This window comes from Lepeophtheirus salmonis, chromosome 1 (genome assembly GCF_016086655.4).
Source record: "Lepeophtheirus salmonis chromosome 1, UVic_Lsal_1.4, whole genome shotgun sequence".
NCBI lineage: Eukaryota > Metazoa > Arthropoda > Copepoda > Siphonostomatoida > Caligidae > Lepeophtheirus > Lepeophtheirus salmonis.
In genome coordinates, this window is record NC_052131.2 from 40,732,885 (window position 1) to 40,748,685 (window position 15,801).

Sequence of the window (15,801 nt, forward strand, 5' to 3'; positions counted from 1 at the left end):
GTTATTCATTTAATATTAATTTGATTTCTATGCTAAATATATGTGAGAGGAGAGACAAATTTTTAGTTATATATTAAGGTTAAGAGGTAATAACTTAATTAACTTTTAGAAATATAAAGCATACCAATTTTGAGGGTGATAATTTTGGGTCTTACATCCTCTGAAGGAGTGGCAGGGTGGGTCATGACTCATGAGTGAAAGTGAATTGATTTTCCCTATCAAATGTGAAAAATTAAGAAATGTTGACATCGAATATTATTTTCTAAAGACATAGTATATTCTAAAAAAAGTCATACCATGAAATACAGACGATTTATAAAAAACGCGTTTAAAAAATATATACATCCATTTTACTGTTAAATCCGGATAAAGTAAGCTGCTTTCTTTCATATTAAAAGTGCACAATATCCAGATTTTTCTTGTATACAGAGTAAGGGGAGAATAAGGGAGGGGTGTCTGAAAAGTTGCCGACCTCAACGTGAAGATAGCACCACTCGTAAACAAAAGCTCGTCACATCTATTGGCAGTTACTCACCAAAGTTTCAGCCATTTTGGATACGTAATTGGCTTGGAACAGTCGTTTAATTGAGTTGATGTGAGTGTTTTTTGTTGCTTTTTTAATATCTGAATTTTTATTTTTCAACATAGTCTCCTTGTTGTAAACTTCTCTTAGCGAAGTTACAGACGGAACGGGTTACAGAGATGCGAGTATCGCTGGGAGATATATTCTTGACAGATTATTGAGGACTTTGAGTTTATCTTTCAGGGAAAGTGTTTTTCGGGGGCACTTAGGATATACATCTGTATTGAATGAAAAATGGAGAGACGATCTAAAATATTTTTTCTAAAAAAAGAAAGATCTGAAATTCCTGTAACAAAGAGCAGACAAAATTTTAAAATAATTTCCTCTGTGAAAATCGACCCACTATTCTTATGAACATGGAAAACTGAACTTATCACGATGCTATCTTAAATAAAAATGTACACTGTATTTTTGACCAGTCGTTGATTTTTCTAGAACTCTTACCTGCTATTTGTGTTAAGAACGTTGATTGGTTGAACTTGAATAATTTTCGTTAGACTGTGATCCATTTCCAATGATTGAAGAATAGTCTCACAGTTGGAAAATGAGGATTCTTTTTATTATCTCTTTCTCTTCTTACTACATCGCACTCTAAATAAGTAGCCCTTAAACACTAAAAGAAGCTAGATTGCATTTTGCCCAAAATGCAATATCAATCACATTTGTATTTTTCAACCATTTATCTTATATTAATGATTTTTTTCTTCTAATTAATTCTTTGGAGACACTACAAATTAATCTGATAGGTAGCAAAAAAATCAACGTCATAAAAAAAAAGATTGATTCTATTGGGAAGACCATATCTGGACTAAATTTAGTTGTATAAATCAAATGAATATTTTGAACTATAGTAAACATTATGGGTTATTTTACCTCATTCAATAAATTTGAATTTACAGCCCATAAATGACCCAAATATTTCTTTGAAATTGGGATATTCTTCATTTTTTTTATATTTATTCAAGATTTTTTTATGTTGACGCACTATACATATGAAAATGTCATCATTTAAAAAAAAAATAAACAGTATCATAACCTATAGCCCAATTTTGGGCACTGCAAATCATTTTCACCAAACGTCATCATCGTCGTCTTTTGTCAACTCCTCCAGTCCTTCTTTCCCCCTTCTTAAGTCCGACGTCGTTCATTCCGTCTGGACAATGAAGTCTAAATAATATCTTAATCATACATAATACATGCTAATTGAATAATATTTTGTACTTCCAAATAATTGAGAATATTACTATTAATGATGCCTTACCTAACATAAATACTTCATTTGTTTCTATATTATGTATTTAACATTTGTGCCATACTTTTTTAGTGGGGTCTTTCATAGATAAATTAATACTATTTAGTTGCTTATATGAAAATTGTATCCAGGATACTCTGTTCAATAGAGTAGTAAGTATTTCCGGATGTTGATGCATGAAAAAAAAAAAAAAAAATATCATACCACTATGAAATAAAAATTTTATTATTCCTCAACAGACAAAAGGAGGATACTTATATACACAGAATAAATAGCCAATAGGAAGACACTGACTAGATATCATTTTCTAGTTCAACAGTCTACTTGACCTTCAAACATTACTATTGATAAAATGGGTTTAAAAATATCCTTCTTCATCCAGTATGCAACAATACTAATATATGTAAGCTAATAGATCGGGTCTATCTTATAAACTTTATGACAGGTAGTTTAAAGTTAACTCTTTGATTTGTAAAATATAGTTGAACCCTTGGAATCCCAAGGTAGATACCTATGTAATAATTTCGCAACGAAGTTGAACGGAGTTGATGATTTTGCCTCTGTTTGTTTGTTAGTCACCAGGATTACGTCCAAAGTTACAAATCGTTTTTGATCTAACTTGGTACGTACGAAGTTAATATATGGTCCAACTAAGAGCCCATTAAATTTTAAGAGGTCAAGTTAACACAAAACGTACATTAATAATGCATAATCAACCATAACTTTGATACAAATTGAGATACAAAACTCAACTTGGTTTTAGACGGAGGTTTTGCACACTACGAGCTCTAGTTAACTATGTTAACAAACTCCCGATTCCTAAGGGGATTACTCATAGTTTGGGGACCATTCAAGGAGGTCAAACATATATGATGTAAAAATTGGGTGCATTATGATGCATTTTGGAGCAACAGAAAATCTGAAAGCGGACATGCCCCTGTTCCTAACTATTCGATAGATCTTTTATTTCTGACATCATCGACTGGTGGATAAGAGGCACAAAAGAAGCAGAAAAGGTAAACAAATCAATGTCTTGGATTTCCCAATTATTTCATCCTTTAATATTCAATGGCAATGTGTAAATTATTGGGATTTGCTGTGGTAAAGTAATCAAACTCGACTTTTACTTAGGAGGAAACCACTTCCTTATTCCAATGATTACAAATTACATGTATGTATATAAATATATTTAGTAGGTGTACTTAAGTATGGGAAGATGATTCAAATATTCGTGGAATTGGATTACAACGTTTAGGGATACCTTGGAAAATGTTATGTACATGAAAGTATCCATACATCTGTAGTAAATATTATTTCATCATCGTTCTTTGTATTTGCAATCTAATCAGTTTATCTCAGTCAGTCAAAAAATACCATTAATTATATTTCCTTATATAAAGAAAATGAGGATTCAAAAAACATATTGATTCTCCCTCAGGAAATACTTTGTTTTTTTTTATTTCCAGATATAACTATGTATGTTATTTAAAAAAAAATATATATACTATTATAAATTGTTCTCATCCTAAGAGATTTCTATGTACGCATTTGGTTTCTTCATAACAACAGCTAGATCCTCAGCTGGGTCATCAACCTCGGATATTGTTTACAGCCATAATATTATAATACCTTATAATAAATACACCAAGTTATTTCTAAAAAAAATAGGATATTTGTATAAATTGACCATTTCCTGTTTGTTCGAATCATTTAAACAAATTCTATTAGAGATATTACACAAATCCCCCTCCCTAAAAAAATATTGAATTTAATTTTCTTGAATGACATGATACTTTATTTATAAAAATAAAATACCATCTGGTTCCAATTCTTATCAAAATGGTTACCGCGAGCAAAGTCAGGATTCCTCTTCATCATACACAGGATTAGAAAAATGTCAACTATAAGAAGACTTATTAGTTAAAAAATCTCTCTATGTCAATAAGTAATCACGTAGGAGTAATTAATTCAAAGGTTGAGAAATTTCCATGTATGATGACAAATACTGTCCTTGTTCTCCGTCATTTTATTTATGTTGCGTACTCTTCTTTCATAACGTTTTTAGAAGTAGGTACACAGCATGTAAATATTAAATACTAGTGTTAAGACTCTAATCCGCGACCGACCTTTTTACCTTTTCGGTCTTGGGTGATTTTTTCAAGACCAAAAAGCAATTTTTCTATTTTCTATAAGAAGTTACATTTTTCAAATTTTCTTTCTAAAAGAAAACCTGATATTTTTAAGACCATATTTTACTACGTGACTGGTCGTCCAGACCGAATTATTAAAATTATAACTATATCTAAAAGAAGAAACAAAAAACTTTTAGGAAAATATATATTCTTTTTTCGAAGAGACTGAATTTGACGGAATGGCGAAAAAAAAAAAAAAAAAAGTTGAAACAAAGATAATACATTTTAAATTTTGATAAAAAACAATAATTTCATATGGTGTTGACAATTGTGTTTTGAAACCCTAATTTATTCGGTCCAGTATTAGGACTGGTCCTTGGAATTTTTCCTAAAATGTCGATGGTTTATTAATCCAAATAATATATATGAATATTATTGAAATATTTTGTAGAAAATATATTATATAGTGCTAGCAAAGGGTTACCCAGTGTTGCTCGGGCCAAGAACGGAGAGGGAAATCCCATTGACAATGGTAAAAATAATTGAAAAAAATTTGAAAAATTGTTCAGAAAAAACTTCTGTACACTAATAATTATATTATTAACGTTTCGTTAGTGTCGAGAAAAGATCCAGAAAAATCTAAATCTAACTTTCTCACTATGGTAATGACTAATAAGGATGGAGCTAGAAATTTACTATATTATATACTCCCTATACTAATAACGATAAGATGAATGTTTTTCGTTGTTGTCGAGAAAGATACTGATAGTTCTAATTCTCTTAGTAAATCACAAAATATCGTAGTAGTACCCCCCTCAAATACTCATTCTATTGGATCCATTGTACTATTATTATGAATTTAAAAAAATATATAAATTTGTAATTTTATCAATTTCAAATAACATACAAACATATGCATAAAAAAAATTGTCTAAGTGAGAAGTCCATCTATTATTTTTGTGAAAAATTGACAAATCGAAATTTGCGAAGAAAATTGCAAAAACAAAATAGTATTTATTGCCATTGTAAAGAGAAACACAAAACTACCAAAAAAAAATTCCCACCTATAAAAGCAAAAAAATCATGGATAATAATGTTGTTGAAAAAATAACCCTGCATAACTGGTTAATTTTTGCAAGCATTGCAAAAATTAGGTATTAAAATGTTCTGTAAATTAAAAACATTAGAGTGTATTGCTAGAGTCTAAAATTCTATTTATAAAATTCATTGTTTTGTACCATTTATTTAAAAAAAAATTGAAAATTGACGGTTGATTATAATAATGAGAAGAAAAAAATAAAAATAGGAAAATAAAAAAATAAAAATTATTAAGAAAATGACAGATATTTCAGTTAAAGAAAATTTTTATGTCATATTTATATGCAAACGAATTTCTACAACTTTCCATTGAAATCCACTTTTTTTTTTGCACCTGAAAAGAAAAACGAAACTCCAATTTCAGCCTCCTATGTCCAACGGTGTGGGCACCTAAAACGAACATACACACGCACACAAACTCTTTTATACAAAGGGTTTTTCTTTAAGATCGCTTTGACTTTTTTTATAAATAAAACCCAAACAGATAGAGATTTTGCGAATTTATTTTTCAGTACAAATTGTAAACATATGCATTTATGTATGTTAATCAATTTCTCTAGCATGACCACCACATGCACGTTTACATAAGTTCAATCGCTGCACCCAATTTCCCCCTATTTTTTCCAATAAATGGGACCGGACTAGATCGTGGTCCTAAATAAGGAACAACACAACACTAGTTGACGCTAAAAAAAAGTATGGGACTACATGCCTAGTATTGTATCAGTCCGGTCCCACATGTTCATTAAAGAGGATAAAATCGATCCCTCGTGAGGTCATTGAGGGTGTATTTACTTTTCTTAATAACTCTGTAATAGAATAAACTATACAACTAAGTAAAAATAAAATATCTCCAGCCCACCCCTGGCGTCCTAGGATTTCTTGATCAAAACCCAGCACTTGTAAATACATAGCTAATAATAATAGATTTGATGTGCTCCGTTAAGCTACTCATATCTCTCTCCATATTTTACATAATGTATGTACTGACACCCTTAAATGCCTAACTGTGCTCCTAGATAATGGCAGTATCAAGACATATTTGAATCCGTAAAGTGATAGAATAAGAAGACAATAAAATTTTCCTTGTAAAAATTAAATATTGACCTTGATTTTTATATCCTGTTTCTATAAACTAAATCATTGATTTATTGTACAATCAATATAATACTAATAAAGATATGGGGATTTACTCCTTCATGGAAAGGATTAGTTTTTTGGTTAAATATATAATAAAATGATGAAATACGACATTGAGTATCACTAAATTTCTTCTTTCTTTCTTCCAAGATGGCAAGTTGATTAACTCTATGTAGTTTGTGATCATTTACCAATGACATTTAAAACTGTCCAGTGAAAGTGTACCCTTACTTTTAATCGCATCATTTCAGGTGTTTCAACATTAAAATAAATTCCTTCAATCAATAGGTACGTAGTTTAAATGAGTTTGTATATTTAATTGCTATTATCTTGTTCTTGAGGGCAATAACTAATTAGGATTATTATTTTTGTTTAAAGGAAGAAGAGTCATAGGAGATTTAAGAATCATAATTCACTAGACAGATGAATAGGAATACACAAAAAGAACCACCCCAAATATAATTATAATAAAAATAAAACCTCCATACAAATAAATGTAATTCTAAATATTATTTTTTCTTTCTTCTAAATTATATCCTTTTATAGAGATAAAGATAAGCAAGCGTTTTCGGGGGATTCTCTGAGAGGGCAACCTTATTGTCATTGAAAATGACCCATTGGCTATCATCTTTACGAATGTGACAGACATAATGACCAACAAGATGAGAAGTACCCATATGAGAAATACAAGCTTGAAGACTATATTTGGAAGGACCGTCAGTAAGGGGTTTCTTTGAAGGAGCAGGATTATTCGCCTCATTCATTTCATCAGGGTGAGAAAAAATCCATTCCACCGCTCTTTCCACATTCCCATCCGTCTTCTTGAGAACATGCTTTGCTTGAGTAGCTGAGAAACCCATTGACATGACCGTAGCAATACTTTCCTCTGATGGAACAAATTCATTTGAAGCAGAACCATCTCCTTCCTCCTTCATGGGCTCATTAAAATCAGAGTCCTCCATGTGTTCCATAACCCAGTTCATTGCTGCTTCAACGCCAGAATTTTTCGTGTATATAACAGCCTTTTTGCATCCTTCAAATGAAAAACCCATTGATGCGAGTTGGGAAACAATTGCATCATCAGGTACGATGGTATTTTTATTTTCTCGAGAGGATGGGGAATCTTCCAGTTCCACCTCACCTGGTTGCAAACCTCCTTTAGCCTTCAGACATGACAAATCAATTTCATCAGGCATCAAGACTTCAACATTGAGTTTGTAAGGCTGATGAGTGACAGGATCGGCGTCAAATTTCTTCATCTGAATAAACAAGTAGTCAGGAAAGGTTTTAAGTCGCATTGTTTTTTTAGCAAATGTCGACTCTCCATTAAGGGCAGAGGAATGAAAATCAAGAACCACTTCCTCGGTACTGAAGGTCTTCACACAACTATCAAAAGTAATAACAGGACGTACAATTTCTTCCTTAAAATCAGGACCTCCGGCCTTCTTTCTAGCCAGATATGCATCTACGTCTGGTTGATTAATTGAGGCTTCCATCGGTATAGGGAATGGAAGATAGTCTTCGATTCTATTTATATATTTGACACGCCCCGTAGCACCACATTCAATGCGGTCCTCCACTTCAAATTGTAGACAATGACCTGGGAATTCTAAATTAGATTTTCGCTCCAAGACTGTTAATAAATGCAAAAAGAACATTTGAGCATCTTGTTGCTGTGATCCTGAGAAATCGGGATGGCTCTTTCCAATAATGTCTTTGAAAATAGTAGGACGAATTCCAGGCTGAGAGTCATCAGCATCAAGCTCATTGATATTAGATTCTGCGGGTTTACGTGAGTACTTTCCACTGATCATACCATGAGTCAATCGACAGAGCTGAAAATCTAAATTGTCAACAAAACTTGAATCGAATTTAATTTTTTCAAATTCATTGTCTTTAGCATTTTCATAGATCTTAACAATACTAGGTATGCTCATGAGCATTTGAACAACACTATTGAGGTAGCAAGTATTACCCAGGCTTTGTAATCCTGTAAAACCTGGTCCAAAGACGGGCGTCAGCTTAGACCCAGATTCAGTTAATGTAGCCCATTCCCCTATACGTTGATTCATATCGATTTCCATTTCAACCATGGATTTATCAGTCTTGTCCAACAACTCGACTTTAAGGCCAAAGTGCGCTAAATGCTCTTTCAAATTAGGATTCAACACCATATTGTCTTCAGGATAACTATAAACATCAGCCTTTCCATCTTTAGTAACAGTACCCAGTTTAACAGCCTAAAGAAGAATGGATTTATAATGGGTTGAGTCGAACAAAATGTTAAAGACATTACCAATGGGTATTTGGTTTCTTGATAATATTCAACAGCATGATTATTCCCTCCACTTCCATCAAAATTCTTTCGACCACAAAGTGTAGCACCCGAAGTTAAATTGAGCCAAAGATTACAAGTCAAATCACATTTTTCACATTTCCATCCTTGATGAGGTAACTGCACAGGGGAATCGCACTGTTTGAGATCATTGGCAAATTTAGAGACATTCAAGACTTCCCCGTCCCATCGATTACCTTCCCTCTCCAACTCGCGTTGCTTAAAGGCAGAGTTCCCACAAACAATCCCGTTCACAGACATTTGAATAGCGAGTGGTAAGTTAGGATCTGTGGCTGGAAACTCGTGGAGTTCACCATCCTTAATGAGTACAACCGTATTTGTTTCTTCCAACAAAGTATCCGGAGTGAATCCTCCGGGCTCGCCAATGGCCAGTCGTGACACCTTTGTGGCCGTTGGACCTTTATCTTTCTTGCTTTTCGTGCGTCGAAGCCTCAGAAACAAAGATAATCCAGTTTTCTTAATATAGTCATGGACGTAGTCTTCACCAAATCCGAGAAATCGATTTAAACAGATAAACAATCCTCCTGGAGATTCCTATCATATCATCAAAATAAAGACACGATCAACATCAAACATGACCAGCACTTACAGGGGTATCGAAGCTAAAGAAGCATTCGTCCTTGTAGATACGATCACTCGGGGTAGGTGTGCGGACTTTGTCTAAACTCTTTTCCAGGATTTCCATTTCTCCTTACTCAGACCTTAGACCAGAATTCCAAGTTCTCTCAAAATTATTGCCTTTCGGTTTTTTGATTCCTTTTTCCTTTAATATTTTTCCCCTTTTTCCCCTTTTTTCTTTTCTTTCTTTTTTTAGCTTCAGCTTCCAATAAAATAAAATAACTAATAAGTCATCTCCTGGCCGGCTCTCTAGCTAGAGGCTTTACTCCATAAAATATAAGCTGTTAAGTTTCAATTGACTATATTTACTTTATAAATATGAGAAAATAACTTTGCACTTTCGTCAAAATAAGCGAACACCGAAAATGATATAGTTCCATATTTATTTCAATGTTCACCGAATTATTTCTGTTGGGTTACGGCTTACGAACTGTTTAAAAACTATTGTGAAGTTCTTTTTTCCCCCTTACGTTCGTATAAATAGATTAGTTGCATACATAATTCTATGATAATATAATGTAATGCTCACCAACACCCTTAGTCATCTTTCATAAGTATAAGTTGTAGCCCATTGGCTTAATAGTTTATCTTGTCGTAGCAGAAGTACCTTTAGTTTGACTTCAAGTCACATAACTATAAGGTGTTTCTTCTTTTTTTTTAAAGGAATCAAATTCGTCTTATTGGGTATTATACATTTTTGCTTATTCATGGCTTAAAAGTTTTCCTTTGTTTTATCAAATGATATATTATTTTTAGGGAAGTAAATTCCTTTTCTCAAGCTTTGTTCACTCGATTACACAGTTTTATGATATTCGAGCCTATTAATAAGTGCTTAAATAAATTATGCATTGTAACGACAAAGCAGAAGTATTTATTATCCTTAAATGACGTATCATTTGAGGCACATTTTTGCATTTGGGCCTTTTGATTAATCAATAGCTCCATGTATTTTATAGAAAATATCATATTATTGATCGTATATGCTTTTGAAGGTCATTAAGGAGAATTGGCTAATCAAAAATACGACTCAATCAAATACATACTATTGTCAGTATTGGTAATAAAGGCTCTCTGCTGTATGCTTAGCAGCCTTTTTCGTTTCACTCATAATCAAGTGCTAAAAATGTCGAGGGACCATCATGTCAAATGTCGTTATCCCAATGACTACATCTATAGAGATGAATCTGGGAAATCAAGGTCTATTGTAAGACTTAAAGTGCCTAATATCGATTGTTCATGGGATGATGAATTTGATATTTACGATCCAATAACATTTACGGCTCCTTTTGTCTTAAAAGCTGCATGGGCAGATCCTCCATTAGAAGATAGAACTCCTAAATGGAACTCCATTGATGGTAAAGTAGACCGACGAAGTGGGGAAGGTAAATACCGAGTAAGTTAATAAATTATAATATGTATTTGTAACAACCTATATTTCTATTATATCAAACGCTTGTCATCACCTAAAAACATGATAAGCTAATTTATTAAATCTCAGGAAAGGTTAATTAAAGAAAGCTATTATATGTTATATGTACACATTTCAAGGATTTCATTATTCACATAGTATAGTCTTAACGAAAAATAAGAATAATTAAATATTTTTTACTTAATTTTTCTTTAAATATTATTATCACAACTCTAAGATAATTCCTTTATAATGGACATAATATACATACAAGAGTATAATTAATTTCAAATGTACAACATTTTTTGTAATCATTATATTTGTAATTAGATTCAAGGCAATATATGTTTAAATATAAAGGGACGTACTGGTCTTCGTGGAAGAGGAGTACTTGGCAAATGGGGCCCCAATCATGCAGCAGATCCCATTGTTACACGGTGGAAAAGGAAAGAAGGCTCTAATGAAATTGAAATTCATCCAAATTCTGGTAAAAAAGTTTTACAGTTTGTTGGCATTAAAAGAAAGGATACAGGAGAGTGGGCACTGCCAGGAGGTATATAAATTACCTTATAAAAAGATGTAATTATTTAACTAAAGATTTGTGTATGTTATTTTATAGGTATGGTTGATCCTGGAGAAAAAGTGAGTATAACTGTTAGAAGAGAATTCATGGAAGAAGCTATGAACTCTACTCAGGGAACACCTGAAGAAAATGCTCAGAAAGAAAAAATGGTTGAGAGGTTTTTCTCCAAAGGAGTGGAAATTTACCGAGGTATTTATTTTGGTTGAACGCATATTAGTTTTAATTATAATTTGTTAATTGAAGGATACGTGGATGATCCAAGAAATACGGATAATGCATGGATGGAGACTACTGCATTTTTATTCCATGATGAAGATGGAAAAGAGATTGCGGAATTTGATTTAAAAGCTGGTGATGATGCCGTTGATCTCAAATGGATTGATATCTCTGGAAGTATTGAGCTTTATGCATCCCATTCTGATTTGATTAGGCGCGTAGTTAAACTTAAAGATGCTCATTGGTAAAAATTAAATGTAAAAATGGGGTGTCTACTTCCAAAAAAAATTATTTGTGATAATTGCTTTATGTAAAAATAAATATGTAAATATCTCTTAAAAGATGTCAATTAATATATAATAATATAATGGACGCAGTTATTTCTTCTTTATTGGAGAGGGAGGTATAATCCTTAGGACCGGTATTGTCTTCAGTCCGGGTATTTTGTCATAATTATGCTTATTGCCTTCCAAATGCCTTAAAACTTTTCTTAAATCACTAGTGTAGAGTACACGAGGTCCTTCAATTAAAATGTCATGAATTCTTCGATCCTTGATATTAGCATCAATAATAAAATGCTTCAAAAGATAGATGAGAGTATAACATACATTTATAATTGTATCTTTTCTAAATTCATTCGCAAATAAAATGTCCCATATGAGACTTGAACCTGTCTCTGAGCAACAACCAACAAATCCCTCCGATAACCATTTTCTAAAATATAGTTTCAAGTCCGTGAATATTTTTGCTTCCAATGCGTTTACAAGACGATAACCATTTTCCTGATATTTCAGCCAAAAGTTTTTGCAATCTTTTTCATCTTTCAATATCACTTCTTTTGGGAAGACATCTGGGTCTAAATGATGCATTGGAATCGTTCTTAAAGAATATTTAATATGTTTAAAATAACTTCTGTCATATTTTATGAGTAAAGTTTCTACTTCTTCTGCTATCCTGAATATCATTTCCCTTCCAAATACGACATAATCAAGTAGTCTGTGAAAATAAAAGGCCGCCAGTGGCTCTGATGTATACGGTTTCGGAAAATAATTACACCCTTTTATGAGCCAATATACATGGGCTGTTGAGAAATCACCATTTGTTAATTTCAAAATTATGAGGACTTTAACATAATGATAGAGTCTTTCATCTGTGATGTGAATATGTTTTAGTTTGTTCTTTTCATAAGTAAGAATAACTTCCTCGTCAATCTCTCGACGTCCGTCTTTCCAATCTAACACGGATGAAATGCCCTCCTTATCCATATTAACTTGTAAGGCCTTATAAAAATCACTATAATGACTATATAACTCTATATTTTTGCGTCTAAATGTAGTTCTTGAATGGAGGTCAAACATTTCAAAGAAATTTAATCGAATTTCTTGAGGAAGTAAGACTATTTTTTTACGCGTTTCATTTGCCAACATCTTTTGAGCCTCGTAACCCGTGGAAAGTAGGTCTTTAATGGAGGCACAAATAATTTCTTGGCCCTCTTCACCACTTGTAAATATTTTCTTCTCCAAATCCTCCAAAAAAAATTGAGATATTTTGGAATCTAGGAAATGTAAGGATTTAGATCTTGATTTCCTTGCTTCTTCCTTGTATTTCTTTATTCTTTTTCTCAAAGAATCCTCAATCATTTTGACGAGATTACTTTCATTTCTTCTATTTGTACTTGTATATGTCATACCAGGATAATGTTCTTCTATAAACGTGGGACCAAAAAACGATATCAGAGATTTTTTATCCTCCTGGCTCTCTAAATCCCCGAGGAGTTCTTCAACAAATTCCTCATTCACGACATGAGTCTCCATAGAGTACAATTCCAAGATGTTTTGGCATTTTCCCAGACTGTCGTTCATCCATATCTGTTTAGTAAACAAGTGTTCGTCACGGTTTGTCATTTCTGCCTTTATGTAACAACTAATTCTTTATTATTCTACCATAATCTATTATTATTTATATGTTTCCAAGTGTGTAAAGTACGTTACGCATGGGCTTAAATTTAAGAAACCATGGAGACTCAAAACAAGCCGTGTGTATTTATTATCTCCACGTGCAAATATTTAATTTAATTAATCCATTTGGTTAACATCGATTGTAACCGTAATTATGTAATACCTAGTCATTACTGTTCATAATATAATTTTAGGATATAAGTAGTAGGGGGACTGGGATAAGTTGAGCAGATTTTATTAGCACGTTCACAGTGCTCATATTTTTTTGTTTTTTATCCTTTTTTCCCCCCAGAAATTCATTAAAACATTAATTGACGAATATGTCTGGCCTGTTAGAATCAATATCCCCATTTTCGCTCTATCAAATATCTCCGTACTTATGTAAAAATGTTCAACTTTCCCAATGACTGAGATAAGTTGATCACCATGGTGTGTAAGATTCTTGAAAAATATATATAATCAAATATATAAATATAATAAATAAATAATTTTAAAATTGTGAATACTTTAGCTATTTTATTCTTTAATTATTGGAAGGTATAGATAAATTAGATTTATCTTTTATTGTTTCATTGTTCCGAGTTAAACGAAAAAGTGAGCTGGTTTTCAAGTCTTGCTGATCCCCCTACTGGCAATAACACAAGGAAATGAAGTTATATTCATCTTTATTGTTTCTGGAACTTAGCATCGTCATTAATGTGAAGGATGAAGGATGTTTTTCTGTTATCCGGCTTAACTTTAAGTGATCAACTTACCCTACCCATGGCAAGGTAACTTGAAATACAATTATTTCAATAACATACATTCGGCCAGCCTTTTTTTCGAATTGTTGTACAGTAATGGAAAATAATACTATCCACAGGTATGTTAAAAAAATAAACAGAAAAATAAAGTGGTACCCCTGACAATTGAAGAATGTTTTTGGGAAGAGTAGCTTAGCTGTCATAACGTATACTAAATTAGCTGTCAACAGCCCTGAGAGGGTAGAAAAAAAAGTAATCACAAATCCTACTCTGCATCTAATAAAAACGGTGACAATAATTAATTCGGAGTAGTTCCTAAACTCAAGTCTTACTCCAACAAGGACTTTTTATCATAACCATAATTATAAGTTCCTAACTATTGTTGTAAACATTATGAATGGTTACAATATTAATCCATTATCTCACTCTGTTTTTATCCAGGTTTAATTAATGACTTACCAAATGTTCCAATTTGAAGAAAAGGGTCCAGTCCTAGATCATTTGTGTCCTTAAGTCGTAAAACTATCAATAAACTTATGAGAAGAGTAGAATATATGGATCCTTGATATTACAATATTAAATTGCCGTGTCCTCTAAATATTGAAATCATATTAGCTTCTTTATTAGAAATTATTCTTACCAAGAATCGGATTCAATATTATGTAGGACGTCAAGGAAAAATTCCATCGAACTTCATCAAACCCAAAAAAAAGACAACTCAAATTGTTTAAATGTATAATTGTCATGGATATTACCGAAGTTTGATAAAAATGATGTTAAATTTAAAAATAAAAACCTATGTTAATTTTATAGTATGTCTTCCTTAATATAAAATAAAATTTATAAACATTTCCATTTGTATATAATATAAAGTGTATATTATAGGTAGTTTAATTTTTTTCAGTGTATTTATTCTGAATTGCATTGTATCTACAGTTTCAGTATTACATTCTTTTCTTATGAAGAATTCTAACATGTTTTAAATATAATATGAAGCATAACAAGAAAAAAATACTATAACAATTCTATTTTGTTTTTTAATATTAAAAAATATTAGTTTTTAATTTTCATGGTATAATTTTAATTCCTTTTTCACCGATAAAGAAGGAGAAAAAGTAAAGAATTATGGCCTTTGCGGTTTTGGAATCCAAGCCTTTAGAAAATTCGCATTTAACAGTATAAGAAATCTTTATTGACGATAATAATTTGAAGCTTTATTGAAAAAATATAATTGAATGAAGTCCTGATGCTTAATTTTATGCCAGTTATGAACAAGATACATATCTCCTGCAATATCTCACTCCATATTGATGAAATTTTATACTGGTAATACCAGTTCTCGCTACACCATCACAAAGTAATTAGAGTTCCTAAGTAAAGTTGTGTCCTCAATGATTAGGAAAGAACTTGAAGGATATGATACTCTCCTTGTCTTGGACTGAAACTATGATCCATCACTGCAGTATTGATTGGTACACTGTACGATCATTGATAGATTACCCTTATTTAATAAATAGGTTTTTGTATAAAATCAGCCAAAAACCTTCAGCAAAATTTCCAAATGATGTTGAATGTCACTTGTGTTGCTCATGGTCCAGACAGAATAGCAACCCTCTCTCCAAATTACTTCGAAAATACCACGTAAAGTAAATTTATGGTTTATTAATTCTAGTCATCGAAAACTATTGATTACTACGTCAAGCACTTCAATTCA

General features: G+C 32.0%; 2 protein-coding genes across 2 annotated transcripts; one reads left to right on the forward strand and one right to left on the reverse strand.

The window, feature by feature from the left end:
* Positions 1–6,500: 6,500 nt before the first annotated feature.
* Usp5 (ubiquitin specific protease 5) lies at positions 6,501–9,328 on the reverse strand. Its single transcript, XM_040724401.2, has 3 exons — positions 9,151–9,328; positions 8,502–9,095; positions 6,501–8,445 (listed from the first exon to the last, which is right to left on the reverse strand). Exons 1-3 carry the CDS (start codon positions 9,244–9,246, stop codon positions 6,736–6,738), a joined length of 2,400 nt encoding a protein of 799 aa, XP_040580335.1. The 5' UTR covers positions 9,247–9,328; the 3' UTR covers positions 6,501–6,735.
* Positions 9,329–9,724: 396 nt separating this feature from the next.
* On the forward strand, positions 9,725–11,758 carry LOC121128810 (ADP-ribose pyrophosphatase, mitochondrial). Its single transcript, XM_040724409.2, has 5 exons — positions 9,725–9,863; positions 10,172–10,572; positions 10,918–11,140; positions 11,207–11,359; positions 11,414–11,758. Exons 2-5 carry the CDS (start codon positions 10,258–10,260, stop codon positions 11,632–11,634), a joined length of 912 nt encoding a protein of 303 aa, XP_040580343.1. The 5' UTR covers positions 9,725–9,863; positions 10,172–10,257; the 3' UTR covers positions 11,635–11,758.
* Positions 11,759–15,801: the final 4,043 nt, after the last annotated feature.